This window comes from Hyaena hyaena, unplaced genomic scaffold (assembly GCF_003009895.1).
Source record: "Hyaena hyaena isolate Hyena2069 unplaced genomic scaffold, ASM300989v1 scaffold_692, whole genome shotgun sequence".
In the NCBI taxonomy this organism is placed as follows: domain Eukaryota; kingdom Metazoa; phylum Chordata; class Mammalia; order Carnivora; family Hyaenidae; genus Hyaena; species Hyaena hyaena.
This window is the reverse complement of record NW_024081325.1, coordinates 966,834-985,720: the sequence shown is the minus strand read 5'-3', so window position 1 is coordinate 985,720 and position 18,887 is coordinate 966,834. Positions and strand designations below refer to the sequence as shown.

General features: G+C 37.1%; 1 protein-coding gene across 1 annotated transcript in view; it reads right to left on the bottom strand.

The window, feature by feature from the left end:
- The window catches only part of LOC120220373 (complement factor H-like), a gene marked incomplete at its 3' end in the record, with an annotated part of 76,030 nt that extends 57,954 nt beyond the window's left edge, over positions 1-18,076 (bottom strand). The window contains exon 1 of the mRNA XM_039217448.1: positions 17,851-18,076. Within this exon, the coding sequence (XP_039073379.1) occupies positions 17,851-17,908 (58 nt within the window). The remainder of the gene's footprint in view (positions 1-17,850) is intronic.
- Between the last annotated feature and the right edge of the window lie 811 nt (positions 18,077-18,887).

Below are 18,887 nucleotides of genomic sequence, written 5' to 3'. Positions count from 1 at the left end.
ATTTAAATTTACAGTATGATTCTTATTTTGGGAAATATTAAATGACAAATAAAGAGATCACAGGATGTTAATATTAAGCTCATGCCTACACATACTTTTGTTTTAGAGTGGAGGGAGGGGCAGATGGAGAGAGAAAGAGAGAATTTTAAGCTGGCTTCATGCTCAGCACAAAGTCTGCTGCAGGGCTCAATCATAGGTCCCTAAGATTAAGACCTGAGCTCAAACCAAGAGTCTGACACTCAACTGACTGAGCCATTCAGGCACCCCATAATTGCTAATATTTTTAATACTGCTTGCTGCTTAATTTAGATATAACTACCTTTGATATTAGAATGGTTCAGGAAGAGCTAAGATGGTGGAGTAGTGGGAGGACCGATTGCCTCATCCCTTCAACACAGCTAGATAAATATCAAATCATTGTGAACACCCAAGATATTGATCTGAGGACTGACAGAACAAATTGTGTAACTAGAAGGAGAGAAAGGGCCACATGATAAGAGGTGTGGAACCATGACAAATGGATCATGGACACTGTGGAAGAGAGCCTTGGTCATGGAAAGAGGAAAGGAGAGAGAGAGGAGCATACAGGGACTGGCACAAGGAAAATGACTGGGAAAATGAGAGGGGCTGATTTTTGCGAGTTTTTACAACCAGGAGAGCCCAAATACTGAAGTTTTAGAAGTCCTCTGCATGGCTGGTGTGGAGCCCTGAGGGCACTGCAGTGCTCCTGTGATGAAGGAGAGCAGATAGCCAGCCCAGGGGGAAGAAAGTGCTATTTGAGGATGCTCTGGGATACATTGAGAGAGATGGGTACCCCTTCTTAGAGCACATCTGGGAGAGGTGGCATTCCCTCTCCCAGGGACAAAAGAGCTGGCAGGCACGATTTCTCTCCCCTGCCCCTCAACATAGGTGCAGAGACACCTGCTGAAGATGGCTAACCCAGACATCAGCTCTTTGGTGTGCTTTGCTTCAAACCCACAGCCCTGTTCTGTGGTACAACTGTCATTCTAGGACAAACCTACATCACTCCCAGTGTGGCAAGATCTTTTCCCAGAGGACCAGCATGAATCTGCACTATGCCATGTCCCTAAAGTTTTGAATTTTAAAACTCAACTGGACTGTTTGGGATAGAACACAGGTGCAATGTGCTGCCAGGCAGGCAGAGAGCCCAGATACAGTCAGGGTGAAGGTGGGAATCTGAAGGACAACTGGGATACATGACAGGAGATTGTTCCCTCTCTCGAAGGGTACTATGGACAGTCGTGGGCGTGAACTCCCCTTTCCAGGGATGAGGGACAGGGCTGGCACCATTTCCCTCCCCAACCCCTCAGCATAAACCAACTTCAGTAAGCAGTACAGTATCAACCTGGTGGCCTAAACCACTTACACCAAGTTCCATACCCCTGTTCTCTGTAGGTGCTTCTTTACTGGGGCCAATGTGCCTGAGAACCAGCTCTGTGGGCCTCTGCCCGCAGAAGACCAGCACAAACTCCCCCACACGCACCATGTCTACTGATGTAGAGTGTTGAAAAGCTTCAACTCTAGTGGAAATAGCATCAGATCTCTTTTAACAAGCAGATCAGAGCACACCTGGTTGAAACATACCACACTATGGCCAAGGTCCAAGTATTCCCCACTGCAGGCAAGAAGAAACTCTGCAGAAGACTGACCCACAGGAAAGAGCAGCCAAAACACAGCAGCACATTGCATATACCAGAGGCACTTCCTGAAATGTTAGGCCCTGGACAGTGCATGACTTCTTTCGTATAAAGCCATTACTCTCAAGAGTAGGAAACATAATAGGCTTTCCTAACATATAGAAGAAGAGGCCTAGACAAAGTGCCAAGACAGAGGAATTAATCCTAAAAGAAAGAGCAAGAAAAGGTTACAGCCAGGGATCTAGTTGAAACAGATATAAGAAATATGCCTGATCCAGAATTTAAAGCTACAATCATAAGTACACTAGCGGGGCTTGAGAAAAGTGTAGAACACACCAGGGACTTCCTTACCGTAAAGATGAAAGACCTAAAAACTAGTTCGGCCAAAATGAAAAATGCAATAGCCAATATCTGAAACCAACTGGATGTAATGGCCACAAGGATAGAAGAATCTAGGAATGAATCAGTGATTTAGAAGATAAACTTATGGAAAATAATGAAGCTTAAGAGAAGAGGGAAATAAAAATATTAGATCACAATTGTAAAATTAAGGAATTCAGTGGCTCCTTATAGTGTAATAAGATTCATATCAGGAGTCCCAGAAGTAGAAGAGAGAGAAAAGGAAAAAGGAAAAAGGCAGAAAGTACATTTGAGGAAATTATAGCTGGAAACTTCCCTAATCTGGGGAAGAAAACAGACATCCAAATCTGGCACAGAAAATTCACATTAAAATGAACAAAAGCATGTCAACAGCAAACATATTGTAGTTAAGATCACAAAACATAGAGATAAAGAAAAAAAATCCCAAAAGCAGTAACAAAAGAAGTCCCTAACTTTAAAAGGAAGGTAAAAAAGTCTAGCAGCAGATCTCTCCACAGAGACTTGGCAAACCAGAAGAGAGTGGCATGATATATTCAATGTGCTGAATGGGAACAATATGCAGCCAGGAATATTCTGTCCAGCCAGGCTATCATTCAGAATAGAAGGAGAGATAAACCATTTCCAAGGCAAACAAAAACTAAAGGAATTTGTGACCACTAAACCAGCTCCACAATAAATATTAAAGGGGACATTTTTAGTGGAAAAGAAAGACTAGAAGCCAAAAAAAAAACCCAAAAAAAATAAAAAAAAACAAAAAAAAAAAAACAAAAAAAAGAAAGAAGAAAACAACCAATTCTAGAAAAGAACAGAGAAAATCTCCAGAAACAATGGCAAAACAAATAAAAAATGGCAGTAAATTCATATCTATCATCAGTCACTCTGAATGTCAATGGACTAAATGCTCCAATCAAAAGGTACAGGGAATCAGAATGGATAATACAACAAGACCCATATATATGCTGCTTACAAGAGATTCATTTTGACCCAAAGACACGTGCAGATTAAAAGTGAGGGGATGGAGAACTATTTATCATGGTAATGTATGCCAAAAGAAAGCTGGAGTAGCCATACTTATATTAGACAAACTAGATTTTATTTTATTTTACTTATTTATTTTTTCTTTAAAAATTTTTTAATGTTTTATTTATTTCTAGGAGAGAAAGAGAGGCAGCGTGAGCAGAGGAGGGTCAGAGAGAGAGGGAGTTACAGACTCTGAAATAGGCTCCAGGCTCTGAGCTTGCAGTCAGCACAGAGCCCGACGCGGGGCTCGAACCCACAAACCGCAAGATCATGACCTAAGCAAAAGTCGGACGCTTAACCGACTAAGCCACCCAGGTGCTCCTTATTTTACTTATTTATTTAAATTTATTTTTTAATTTACATTAAAATTAGTTAGCATATAGTGCAGCAATGATTTCAGGTGTAGATTCCTTAGTGCCCCTTACCCATTTAGACCATCCTCCTCCATAACCCATCCAGTAACCTCTGTTTGTTCTCCATATTTAAGAGTCTCTTATGTTTTGTCCCCGTCCCTGTTTTTATATTATTTTTCTTCCCTTCCCTTATGTTCATCTGTTTAGACAAACTAGATTTTAAACCAAAGGCCATAACTAGAGATAAAGAAGGGCACTCTATCATAATAAAGGGGTCTATCCAACAAGACCTAACAATTGTATGTATTTATGCTCCCAACTTGAAACATACAAATATATAAAAGAATAACAATCATAAAGGAACTCATTGATAATAATACAATAAAATAGGGGATTTTTACACCCTACTTACCAATGGGCAGATAATCTAAGTATAAAACCATTAAGGAAACAATGACTTTGATTGACACATTGGACCAGATGGACTTAATGTATACATTCAGAACATCCTAAAGCAGCAGAATACACATTCTTTTTGAGTGTGCATGGAACATTCTCCAAAAGAGATCACATACAAGGTCACAAATCAGTCCTCAACAAGAACAAAAGATTGAGATCATACCATGCATATTTTCAGGCCACAACCGTATGAGACTTGAAGTCAGCCACAAAAAAATTTTGGAAAGACACCAAATACATGGAGGTTGAAGAACATCCAACTAAATAAGGAATGAGTCAACCAAGAAATTAAAGAAGAAATTTTTAAAAATACATGGAAAGAAGTAATAATGAAAGCACAACAGTCCAAAACCTTTGGAATGCACCAAAGCAGTCCTGAGAGGCAAGTATATAGCAATACAGGTCTACTTCAAGAAGCAAGAAAAATCTCAAATACACAACCTAACCTTACTCCTAAAGGAGCTAGGAAAAGAACAACAAATGAAGCCAAAACCAGCAGAAGAAGGGAAATAATAAAGATTAGAGCAGAAATAAATGTTATAGAAACAAATTTTAAAAATCAGAACAGATCAATGCAACCAAGAATTATTCTTGGAAAGAATTAATACAATTGATAGCTTCCTAGCCAGACTTATCAAAAAGAGAAGAAAAAGGACCCAAATAAATAAAATCACAAATGAGATAGGAGAGATAACCAACACCAGAGAAATACAAACAAGTATAAGAGAACATTATGAAAAATTATATGCCAACAAATTAGGCAATCTAGAAGAAATGGATAAATTCCTAGAAGCATATAAACTACCAAAACTGAAACAGGAAGAAATAGAAAACTTGAATAGACTGATAACCAGCAAAGGAATAGAATCAGAAATCAAAAATCTCCCAAACAAAAAAGAAGTCCAAGACCAGGCAAGTTTTAACAAACAATTAAGGAAGATTCATTAATTCAGAGGCACCTGCATGGCTTAGTCAGTTGAGCATCTTACTTCAGCTCAGGTCATGATATCACGGTTAGTGAGTTCAAGCCCCACATCAGCCTCTCTGCTGCCAGCTCAGAGCCCGCCTTGGATCCTCTGTCCCTCTCTCTGTGCCCCTCGCCTGCTTGCACTTTCTTAAAAATAAATAAATGTTTTAAAAAAATAAAGAAGGGGCACCTGGATGGCTCAGTGGAGAGTCCAACTTTGGCTAAGTTCATGATCTCATGGTCCGTGGGTTCGAGCCCTGCATCAGGCTCTGTGCTGACAGCTCAGAACTTGGAGTCTGTTTTGGATATTGTCTGCCCTTCCCCTGTTTGCTCTCTCTCTCTCTCTCTCTCTCTCTGAAAATTAAACATTAAAAAATTTTAAGAAAGAAGACTTAATATCTATTCTCCCCAAACCATTTCAAAATATAGAAATGGAAAGAAAACTTCCAGATTCATCCTATGAGGCCAGCATTACCTTGATTACAAAACCAGACAAGGACTGAAATAAAAAGGAGAATTACAGACCAGTCTCCTTGATGAACACAGAGGTAAAAATTCTCAATAAAATACTAGCAAATCAAATCCAACAGTACATTAAAATAATCATTCACCATGATCAAGTGGGATTTAGTCCTTGGCTGCAAGGATGGTTCAATATCCACAAATCAATACGATATACCACATTAATAAAAGAAAGAATAAGAACCACATGATCCTCTGTTTAGATGCAGAAAACACATCTGATAGTATCAATATGACAGTATCAAATCATGCTGAAAACCCTTCAGGTGCCTGGGTGGCTCAGTTGGTAAATGCCTGACTCTTGATTTTGGTTCAAATTATTATCTCAGGGTTAGGAGATCAAGCCCATGTCAGGCTCCTTGCTGGGTGTAGATCCTGCTTAAGATTCTTTCTCTCTCCTTCTCCCTGTGCCCTTCCCCTGACTTACACGTATGCATGCATATGAGATTTCTTTTTCTAAAAAACAACAAAAAACAAAAACAACAACAAAAAACTCAACAGAATAAGAATAGAGGGAACATACCTCAACATCATAAAGGCCATATATGAAAGACCCACAAGTAATATAATTCTCAATGAGGAAAACGGAGAGCTTTTCTTCTATGGTCAGAAACAAGATAAGAATGACTACTCTCACAATTGTTATTTAACATAGAACTAGATGTCCTACTCTCAACAATCAGTCAAAAAGAAGAAAAGAAAAGGAAAAAAGAAAAGAAAAGAAAGAAAGGAAAGAAGGAAGGAAGGAAGGAAGGAAGGAAGAAAGAAAGGCATCCGAAATCAATAAGGAAGAAATCAAACTTTCATTATTCACAGACAACATGATACTTTATATGGAAAACTAAAATATTCCACTAAAAAAATTGCTAGAACTGGAGCACCTGGGTGGCTCAGTCGGTTAAGTGTCCGACTTCGGCTCAGGTCATGATCTCACAGTTTGTGGGTTCGAGCCCCGCATCAGGCTCTGTGCCGACAGCTCGGAGCCTGGAGCCTGTTTCGGATTCTGTATCTCCCTCTCTCTCTGACCCTCCCCTGCTCATGCTGTCTGTCTCTCTCAGAAATAAATAAAACATAAAAAAAATTTTAAAAAATTGCTAGAACCGATACATGATTCAGTGACTCATGGATACAAAATCCATGTACAGAAATCTGTTGCGTTTCTATACACCAATAATGAAGGAGCAGAAAGAGAAATAAAAGAATTCACTCCATTTATATTTGCACCAAAACTTGTAAGATACTTAGGAGTAAAACTAATCAAAGAGGTAAAATATCTATACTCTGAAAAGTACAGAACACCGATGAAAGAAATTGAAGGCGACACAAAGAAATGGAAAAATATTCCATCCTCATGGATTGGAAGAACAAATATCCTTAAAATGTCTATACCACCCAAATCAATCTGCACATTTACTTCAATCCCTATCAAAATGCTACCAGCATTTTTCACAGAACTAGAACAAACAATTCTAAAATCTGTATGGAACAAAAAAAGATTCCAAATAGCCAAAGTATTATTGAAAAAGAAAGCAAAGCTGGAGGCATTACAATTCCAGACTTCAAGCTATATCACAAAGCTGTAGTCACCAAGACAGTACTGAGATAATACCAAGATAGTACTCGTACAAAAACTGACATATAGATCAGTAGAACAGAATAGAAAACTCAGAAATGGACCCACAACTATATGGTCAACTAATCTTTGACAAAAAGGAAAGAATATCCAATGGAAAAAAATATATGGTCTTTTCAACAAATAGTGTTGGGAAAACTGGACATTAACATGCAGACGAATGAAACTGGACAACTATCTTACAACATACATAAAATAAATTCAAAGTGTATGAAAGACCAAAATATGAGATGGGAAACCATCAAAATCCTAGAGAAGAACACAGAGAGCAACCTCTTTGACTTAGGCCATAGGAACTTCTTACTACATACATAGAAGAGGCAAGGGAAACAAAAGCAAAAATGAACTATTGGGACCTCATCAAGATAAAAAGCTGCACAGTGAAGAAAACAATCAATAAAACTAAAAGGCAACCTTTAAAGTGGGAGAAGATATTTGCAAATGACATATCTGATAAAGGGTTAGTATTCAAAATCTATAAAGAGCTTATCAAACTGAACACCCAAACAACAGTTAATCCAGTTAAGAAATGGGCAGAAGACACGAATAGGCAGTTTTCCAAAGAAGACATACACATGACTAACAGACACATGAAAAGATGGTCAACATCACTCATCATCAAAGAAATGCAAATCAAAACCTTGATAAGATACCATCTCACTCTTGTCAGAATGGCTAAAATCAACAACATAGGACACAATAGGTGTTGGCAAGGATGTAGAGAAAGGGGAACCCTCTTGCACTGTTGGTGTGGGAATGCAAACTGGTGCAGTCACTCTGGAAAACAATATGGAGGGTCCTCAAAAAGTTAAAAATAGAACAACCCTGTATTTCAGCCATTGCACTGCTAAGTATTTAACAAAAGGATATAAAAATACTGATTCTGAAGGGACACATACAGTTTGATATTTATAGTAGCAGTAACAATGATAGCCAAATTATAGAAAGAACCCAAACATTCCTTGATGGATGAATGGATAAAGATGTCTCAGACACACACACACACACACACACACACACACACACACACCACAGGAATATTACTCAGCCAACAAAATGAATGAAATCCTGCCATTTGCAACAGCATGGATGGAAGTAGAGTGTATTGTTCTAAGTGATACGAGTCTGTCAGAAAAAGACAAATACCATATGATTTCATTCATATGTGGAATTTAAGAAACAAAACAGATAAACATAGAGAAAAAAAAGAGAGAAGCAAACCATAAAACAGACTCCTAAGTATAGAGAATGAACTGAGGGTGGCTGGAAGGGAGATGGTAAGGGGATAGATTACATGAATGATCAATATTAAGGAAGGCATTTGCTGTGATGAGCACTGGGTGTTCTGTAAAAGTGATGAATCTCTAAATTCTACTCCTAAAACTAATATTTCATTATATATTAACTAGCTGGAATTTAAATAAAACTTAAAAAAAATAGAATGATGACATTAGTAGATCTCCAACATATTACTTTAAAAAACGACAAATTTAAAGGTATTTATCACCTAACATTTATTAGTGTTACTTTAGTTGCTTAACTTCTTTCTTTACTTGGTTATACGAAAATAGTTAAACACTCCATTCTAGAATTTCTTTTTAAGAGGTAAGGGGCAAATAATCAATTGAGATGAATCCCATCATGAAACATATCTATGATGAAAACGTTTTGTATTTCACAGAAGATCCATTTAAAACTATATTTTTGTGTAGTGAATAATACTTGTGTGAGATTTAATATGCAGTAATTTTTCTTTGAAGTTTGAGCAAATATTTAGCACATTTTTGTTAGGGAACTTTTTGTAAATGATTCCACATTACAGATTTTTAGAATTTAAGTAAACATACCGATTCTCCACTAGATGGTGCTAATATGCTATCATAAAACAACACAAACCAGTTCTTTGGTTCCCCCGATTACCAAACAGCCAGATTTGTTTTTGTGGCGGTTGTTCATTTTTAAATTTAATGTTCATGTTTTCACATGAATGTTTTATGCTTAATTACAGGCTAATAAGTGTGTTTTTCACTTTAGAAATTCATACTTCATGGCTTTCCGGTTATTGGGAAAATAAGTTAAATTTCAAACATAGATGCCAATATTGTGAGTACAGAAGTATTTTTCAGTAATATATTGACATTTTGATAGACACAGTTCCTATCCTATTAAGCTAATGCAAGGTAAGAGTAATAAAGCTTTTATCAATTAATCTATTCAATTTATTTTTTTTAAACTAATGAATCTTCCGCTAAGTTCTTGAGTTTTCAGATTTGGTTAATTGCTTTTAACAACCAAATGGAAAGGACAAGGAAACACGTCTTTCAGGTAATCTTCCTGTTACAGGAAATACTCGGGTGTCTAGGAAGAGACAAGAGACACACTTGGGGAATCAGGAAAGACTGTTTACTCCGCACTAGTGCTGGCCCAGCAGTCTCCTCCAAAAGCTGACCCCCACCCTCACCCCAGGTCCTGGCGCTGGCCTTCTTTTATGGGTAGGATTGTAGGGGCTCAAGAAAGAAAAACAAGGGGAGGGACTCTTACCGATTATGCTACACGGGCAGCTGGCGGGTGCAGGAGGCAAGCAAGATAACAGAAACCAAAGCATGCGAGGGGAGTATCCCGCCGCGGACATCTGGCTGGCCCCCTTTCCTATCTGCTGTCACCAGATTTCCCTTTCAAGACATCTGGCTGGCTCTTTTTTTTTTTTTTTTTTTTAATGTTTTTGCCGCCTTTCCTTCTCATTTCCACCAGCTTCTCACAATATTTACTGTGTATATATGTTTACTGTAGCATAAAATTTCTCATATTGATTACCCTTTAAATAATTCTTAAAATTCGGTGCTTTTTTCATGAACTTTAAACGGCATCGCTTGACTATAAGAAAACAGTACCACTGCCCCCTAACCATTTCTCCACCTTTCCACTGGCATCTCCAAAATTTTAGTTCTGATTATGACCATTTGCCACCTTGACCAGGAAACAGCTGCTAACTAGTCTCCAAGCCTCCATTCTCCTCAGGGTTACCCAGGAGTATATTTTGCAAAACTGGCCATGCCAATCCTGTGATTAAAATTCTCTGGTGACTTTTCCTTTTACTTGTAAGACATTCTAAACTCCATACCTTGCCCTTGGAAGGTCGTTTCTGGCTCTTGCCATTCTCTCCGATGTCATCATGTCCCCTGTACCATTTACTCACTGCACCAAAGCCGCCCTGGATTGTTTGTATGTTGTTGTGCGTCTCAAATGAATGTCTTCCTTCAGGTCTCTTGGTTGTTTTCTCTCCTGGAACGTGTGCACCAGAGACTTCTGGTGCTTGCCTTTGTCTCACCTTTCAGGCTCTTCTGAGGCATTACTTCCTCATAGTGACCCACTGAAGCCCAGCCCAGCTAACGTCTCCGTACCCCAGTCATTTTCCCTCCACCCCTACTTCACTTCCTTCACAACACAGTTCACGATTCATTATTACTTTTATGTTTATGAGGATTTCATCTAACACCCCCCCCCCCATGTAAGCTCCCATAGAATAATGACCGTCTGCCTCTTGTTTTACAGAATGGGGTGATTTTCTTTCATACGCAGATCCTCTAACCTCGAATTTACTTCCTGATAACTTCTGTTCTTATCTTCAATACACTGAGCCTTATCAAGTCATGTCCTAACAAAATATTTAAATGACTCACTATCTTTTGTCTAGCAGTAATTAAGCATATCTTATGACATGACTTTTGCTTGTCTGAATTGATCAGAAACCATTCAAATTCAGTTAAACCACATTCTCAGAAAAGATTTTTAATTAAAACAAAAAGTATTTTAGCCCATGAAGTCAAACTGCTGGCATGTATGTATTCCAACTATTATTTGCTTGAATTAAATTGGCAGTTCTTAAGAAAACAAGGCAGGGGCCTTATAAGTAGGTAACATAAACATATTTCAAAAGCATAAAAATATATTTTAAGGTAGGAATTAGCTTTTGACTTCTATTTTTTTTAATAGTCATCTCCCTCCACAAGTTCTACCTTAAGGAATGAACTAAGCTTTCTTATGTCTTAAGTATTACTTAGGTTTAAACAATAAATATTTCATCTTATATGTTTTATAGTGATTCAAATGCCAGTTAAATATATATATGTACATAAAGTTCACTGCCTAGGTGAACTTTTTATTCTCTTGATCTGATTTTATAATTTAAAATTATTCTGGGGCATGTGGGAGGCCCAGTCATTTGAGCATTTTACTTCAACTCACGTAATTATCTTAGGGTTGGTAGGTTCGAGTCCCAGAAAGAGCTCTATGCTAACAGCTCAGAGCCTGGAACCTGGTTTGGATTCTGTGTTTCCCTCTTTCTCTGCCCCTCTTCTGCTTATGTGTAATCCTCTCTCTCAGTTTCTCTTTCTTTCTCAAAATAGATAAATAAACATTTTAAAAAGTAATAAAAAATTAGTCTGTCCCAGAGCACTGAGGTGGTTTAGTCAGTTGAGTGTCTGTCTCTCTATTTTGGTTTCGGTCATGATCTCACAGTTCGAGCCTGGCATCGGGATCTGCACTGACCGGGCAGAGCCTGTTTGGGATTCTCTCTCTTTCCCTCTCTCTGCCTTCTCCCTCACTTGCATCCTTTCTGTCTCTCTTTCTTTCTCAAAATAAATAAACATGAAAAACGATTTAAAAAATTATTTGGCAATTGGATTTGGCAATTGGATAGAAATAAGATTGATTTTTCTTTAATTAGAAGGACACAGTTACAAAATTTTTGTTAAAGTTAAAAACAAATATCCCTGAATTTTAATAATCATCATTTACTCAATTTTTCTACTTTCATATTTTAAAGGGGTATTATTAACATACAAAACACACCTAAATACTTGTTTTTAATGTCAATATATCTATAAACTATTATTTGAAAAGTGTTCTTAATCAAATAAAGTAAATCATGATAAAAGTATATATTTGAGAAAATCTTAATCAAATCTGTACCAAATTGATTTGGTAGACTAAAGTTGGTCTCTTTGTACAATTTCTCTATTTTTCTAAAATTATTTTGGGAAAAAAAGAAGAATTGATACTACTTTAAAATAGCCTAATTCTTGGGGCGCCTGGGTGGCTTAGTCGGTTAAGCGTCCGACTTTCGCTTTGGTCATGATCTCGCGGTTCGTGGGTTCGAGCCCCGCGTCGGGCTCTGTGCTGACTGCCAGCTCAGAGCCTGGAGCCTGTTTCAGTCTGTGACTCCCTCTCTCTCTGACCCTCCCCTACTCACGCTGTCTTTCTCTCTGTCTCCTAGAAATAAATAAAACATTAAAAAAATAAAATAAAATAGCCTAATTCTAGTTAGTAGTCATTGGAGTATATTATAAAGCAAAACTAAAAATCAAGGTATAAAAAGTAAATCAGATGGACAAAATGGAAATAGCAAAAATAGATATTTTATGATAAATTTCTTTCCTATCTTCTCATTGGTATATGTGAATATTAGTTACATATGCATATACATATGATCCAGTTAGCTTTTCAAAATAAGATATATTCAGGCTATTTTACAAATAACATGAGAATAATTAATAATATTTGACAAATAATAAATACACCTCAATAAAGAAAATATCATTTGCAATGAAGTTTTTAAAAAATAAACTCTGGGAAAAGCAGATAGAGATTACATTACACTATGAAAGCATTTGAGAAAATAGACTTATATTTAAAAAATTTTAAATATGATTATGCAATTTCTTCTTCAAATTTTAACAGTGTAAATACCAGGAAGATAATTCCAGGATTATGAAAAGCAAATGGGAGAACAGGACATAGCTATAAGAAACTGGGAAGAATACAAGTATGCCATTTTTGGATTGAAACTAGTTATTATCAGGATACTATCAGGATATACTTTGAAAATATCAGTGAAATCAAATTTCTGAAAATATGTAGTATTTGGATCGCTACTACCTAATGTCAATTATTGTTCAAGTCAAAATGGTAGCTTCTTAAAATAAATTTTTGTATATACTGACAGGTTGCTATAAAAAGGAGTTTAGTTACAGGGTGACATTAAAAAGAGGACCTTTAAAAGCTGTAGCAGGAATGATTTTGCATGATAATGATAATCTTGAGGATAAGAATAAAAAAAAAAAGAAGAAAAACATCACACACTATACTCAATTTCACCTGTAGTACTTGTGGAAATGCCACTGATGGAAGATTTAGAAATGCGGGGGATGATTCCAATCCTCCATTTTTACAGACCTGCAATTAGTCTTTTGTAAACACAATTGATGTTTCCTCAGTCTTTTTGTCTTGTTTTGGGTTTTTGTTTTTGTTTTGATGAAGGCGGCAAGGGTAGAAGGGGGGAGGGAGAGAGAGAGAGAGAGAGAAAGAGAGAGAGAATCCCAAGCAGGGTCCATTCCCAGTATGGAACTCCAGAGGGGCTCGATCTCATAACTGAGATCATGACCTGAGCCAAATCAAGAGTCTGATTCTTAACCAACTTGCTGGAGGCCGAGCTGGCTCAGACAGGTCCAGGGGTCCCTGAAGGATGGACCGTGTTGGCAAGAGAGAGTGAAAGAGCCCCGAGATTCTTTCTGATCACCAGGCAGGCATCTCTGCTCTGACTGGGGCTCAACTTTATTTTATCATTAATTGTTTGGGGGACGGCACAAAAGTGGCATATGCCTTAGAGAATGGTTTCTGATAACAAACTTCTTTGATATGTAAGAAATTTCCCAGAACATAGATATGTAGAAGACTCATGCATAACGTTTACAACAGTGATTGAGGTAGGGGATTTAGATGCCTATCCTATGGGAGGAAGGCGTCTTTAGCATACCAGACAAAGTTTTCAGCATAAATCGGGTGAAGTTACTTCTCTGTGGGCCGGGGTCAATAGCTTGTTTGTTTAAGGTGGAAGTATCAAGAAAAACAGGTCTTTCAGGGAACACCTCTGCTCTCATAATCACAAAAGAAGAAGTTCCTCAGTAGGTTCCTTCACAGGGAGCAATCAGCATATACAAGGCCAGAAAATGCTCTAAGCAGAAACAAATGGGTGTGGGTGGATATTTGCCCTTAACTCTAAATTAGGCTCCTAATCTCAGGGCCAGACTCAATTGTCTTTGATATGCAAGGTCCATAGGAAGAGGCTTTTTACAATCATCCACAGAGCTTTCATCTAAAATCTCTTTTGTAAAGGCAGGAATATGCTTTTTCTTATGAGGTATCTGTGTTTGGAATATTGGTCTGATATGGAATAATGTGAGGCCTGGTCAATAACAGCAGCCTTATTTCCAATATGAGCCAGTAGTAGCAGAAAGAGATACCAGTTTTCGTTTCTCATGGCAGAAGCTGCAAACACTGCCATTTCCTTGCTGTGACTGCCATCCAGAGAGGCTGGTGCGGCTCCCGGCACCAACTGAGCCACACAGGCACCCTAATTGTATCCTAATTGGGTTGACTCCTATTCAATCTTCAAAGCCTACCCAAGATGCCATTGTGACCCTGACATATTTGTCTCCTTCATTCCAGCTCTTAGAAACCAACTCCCCAAACATCCCACTCCAGCCTCTCAATCCAACTTGGATTTCTTGCCTCCTCTAAATGATCCTATAGTCTCTATTTTCTTACCTTCATCAAAAAGCACTGGAGGAGTAGAAAGAGTGAGAGAGAGAGAGAGAGAGGGAGAGGGAGGGAGGGAGAATCCTAGACAGGCTTTATACTATTAGTGCAGAGCCTGACATGGGGTTCAGTCCCACAAACTGTGAGAACATGACCTGAGCTGATGAGCCATCCAGGTGCCCTTATAACATTTTCAAAGAAGAGAGGATATTGATGGCAGTTGGGCCATTGCACAACCTAAATTACACCACAGCTGTAAACACCACATAACTATTTCTGAAAACGAGGGGTTTTTGTGAAGGGAGAAGGAGAATTCTTATTTATCATATTGGAATTGAAACATAGAATTTAAGATTAAAAACCACTACCTCAAGTTTCCTGAATTAGATATCTATGTATAACACTCACATATACTTTATAAAATAGTACTTTTAATTAATTTATAAGTAATTCTTATGATTTATAATATCAATTATTTTTTCCATTTAGGGTTAACTCTAAAATTTGAAACTTTCTTGTATTTTAAACAATATATAAAAAATTGTTTTCCTTCACTTTATGGTAGAAAAGAATCTCTCTAGCTTTGATCTCTAATATATTTTAAGTCCTGAAAGAACATTTTTTGTCCTTGAAGCCTCCAGAATTAGAGAACACCTACATCTCTCCAAACAAAATCGCCAGTGTGTACTTGGACATGTTTCAGTAGGTTTCAATTTATTCACAGTTCTCAACCAGGAATTTCTGGGATGGGGTTAATTTAAAAGATTAAACACTTTTTAGACCTTAAATCTAAATGGTCTACTTGAGAAGCTTGGTCGTAATATATTCCAGAAAGCAGAAACTATGTGCTAAGATTGAGGGACTGTTATTCTAAACTTTGTCCTGTAAATATGACCAGATTCTTAGCAGCCTGTGGTGACTCATCCAGCTGTGATGTTTTACAAGGAAGCAACTAATATTTCTAGACACCAGGCAATGGGAATGCAGAGAGCCTGCTGCATTGAAAAGGTACTAATTGGTCTCCATGAAACTTGGGCCAATAAATTCTTCCTACAGGCTATCATTCCTCTTTAGTAGTGAGGAGTGTTCTTTTTTTTTTTTTTTTTTTTTTTGAGGAAATGTTCACTCTGAATAGGCCAGAGACAATTTATGAAATGCTAAAATATTAAGCCTGGTTGAGTAATGCAGATTGTGCTGATGTTCTAAACTGTCCTTTCCCAATTCCTCAATTTACCATTCAGTATTCAATTTAGTATTTCTCAATATCTCAATGTAATATTCCATATTTATTTCTACATGGGAAATAAAACCAGAGGCAACTACTGAAGGATATATGGATATTTTTAATGGGCAAGGCTACCTTGCTGAGTGAAATTTCTGTTAGGTATGGTAGACGGATGGAATTGGCATTTCAAAGCAGTTTTAGAACTTTTTGGCAAAGAAGGAATAAATCGCAGTTCTGGATCTGCTGAAAATTCATGTAATTTTTTCCTACTCACTTGTGCATCATGCGTACTTTTGTGAAAATCATGAGGCTAACCTAAGCATTGCTTTAAATAGTAATGTTATACTTCCTCTGCTAGAAATTAGCCAGATATGGTGAGTCAGACTCACCATAGTATGTAGAGTCCTAATGCCTAATTCACCAGCAGAAACTGATACCACATTTAAACACATTTTGATGAAATAGATAATACAGGTGAAAACAGTCAACTGGAATCAGTTATTACAAGTAAGGAGTTTAAATCACTATTAATTTTTAATACATATTTTGTTGCACAGGATTTTAAAATTTCACTTTGTAATTACTTAAACAGTTTAATTACACTTGGCGTGAATTCTTGAGTTTTAAACATGAGCTGGAAAGAAAACAAATCTTCCTTACATGACAAATGATGTGTACATAAAGCCTAGGCAGACAATATGGAAACATTGAGACACTAAAAGTACTCCTGCTAAAGAAAAGACAAAAACACTTATGTACAGAAAAAGATGTTTGTGATGATTGGTAGCATTAACAGTGTCCTGGAAATCTTTGTCAGTACAATCATATTTTACATTTGAATACTAACTGCAATATTTATAAGTTCAGGGAAATGATTGTATAGCTAATTTAAAAGGTGGCTGTATATAAGGTTTCTGAACTAAAATCAAGCAATAGCATATCAGAATGTGAAACTAAAAAAACACTGTGTCTCAGAAAAAAATTAAGCACATTTGAATAAACCTTAAAAAGTGACTAAAGAATACAATTAAAAAGAGAGATCTGCCTTTATTCTTTAGATTGAAAGACCATCAATGACAGAGACTTAGTGTTATTTGCTAATATATCTCAATGCTTAAAGGCTGACAGGAAGTAAGCATTCAAAAAATTTGCTGACTTAGTGAGATGTTTTGGAAATTTATGAATGATAGGTAGCTCATTTGCTTTAAAAATGTCAATGAAAATAGAGTCAATCAAATACTATCATACAATTAGTTACCTATCATGAACTAGAAATTAAATTCCATCCAAAGAAACTTTTTAATCTATTGAGAAGTAGTGTTAGAACTAAATTTAATTCTATATCTAGAAATTGCATGAATAATACCAGAACAAACCTTCTATGTTCATATTCAGTACCCCTAAAGACTGTTCTTCTACAACATACTTCAAGTATAACCAGGAAAATACCCATGTGAATGACTGAGATGGTACAGCCACGGCATATGCAAGTTTTTCAATTTATGTGATATTTTCATTCTAATGGTACAAATAATGCTTGATTGTCTAAAGACTTTTAAGGTCATGGCAGTAACAGTTGTAAATGATAAATAGATTTTTCTTTAGAAAGAGTTAACATCTATATCTGAGATAAATCCAATCATTAGATGATTGAAGGCTTCTACTGTCTAATTTCTGTTCTGGTTCTAATATGTTCATATGCTTCTTAATACTTTCACACAAAGCATTTGGGTGAAAATTCTCAGCAAAAAAAGTAAATTAAGTTTTATAATAACTACAAGGGAAATGCTTATATTACAGCTTTTAAAATATTAAAACATGTTTTGAATTTTTACATTAAATAAAATTATGATGAATAATCACAACATTTAAATAAGCTACTTATAATTTTTGAAACTTAACAATGTGAAGAGCCACTCACACACTAAGCTATAGAACAGTAATTAAATCACATCTTATAGACAAAATTCCTATTACAACCATGAAAAGCATTATAGCAAATGTTTTGCAAAAAATTTTCTTTTTTTTACTCTTACCTTCTGCAACACAAACAGTCCACCACACAAGCCAAACAATCGCTGCTAGAAATCTCATTTTGAGGATCCTTAGGGACACATTAAACAGCCGACACTGCTCAGACTATGCCAGCTTCTCTTCTGCTAAAAGTTGTGATTAGAGCAGGAAAGCAGTTGCTCCAAAAGGAAGTTGAAACCCAGTTTGGAAATTAAAGGGATTACTAGATGCTCCGCCCACCAGAAACTTCTGCAAAGTAAAAGTCAGTCACAAGCCCCAGCAGTGCCAGAGTGTGAATCAGATTCTCACTGCGTTCCCGCTGAATGTTAATACCGTGACCTGCTTTGTTTTGTTTTTATAAACCCAGGCATGTTCTCTGCCGGAACACGTTCAGGTTCTTGGAATGTGCGAGGCAGTAACCAGTGATATACTTTGGATTTCATTAACTCTCTAATTACGGAAAGCTATTCAGGTCTATTGTGTGTAAACCTCAAATGATAAAATAATAGAAGCTCCTTTAAAAATCATTCACAGGGGAGCCTGGGTGGCTCAGTTGGTTATGCATCTGACTTCGGCTCAGGTCGTCATCTCACGGTTTGGGGTTCGAGCCCTGTGTAGGGTTGTTTGCTGATGGCTCAGAGCCTGGAACCTGCTTTGAATTCTGTATCTCTCTCTCTCTCTCTGACCCTCCTCTGTTCACACACTGTCTCTCTCTCTCTTTGAAATATAATTAAACGTTAAAAAAGAAATAATTTACAGAGCTTGACATTAGGCAATACTTTCACAATCAAGACCCAGACAACGTGAGTGAACCTTGCCAAGAGTGCAGTGCTGGCTGACATTTAGGGCCTGCTTGTCCGACAATCCACACACTCACTCTCTTAAGGACGTGACATATACGTGTGTGAAACAACAGGATCACCCTCATTGGACATAAATGAGTTTAACCGTTCAAAACGAAGACACTGGAATGCTGAATTTTTAGAACTTCGTGTTTCAATATAAGCATAAAGAACATAAGCAAAGGGTTTGCTGAATCTCGAGAAGGCGCAGGGCCTAC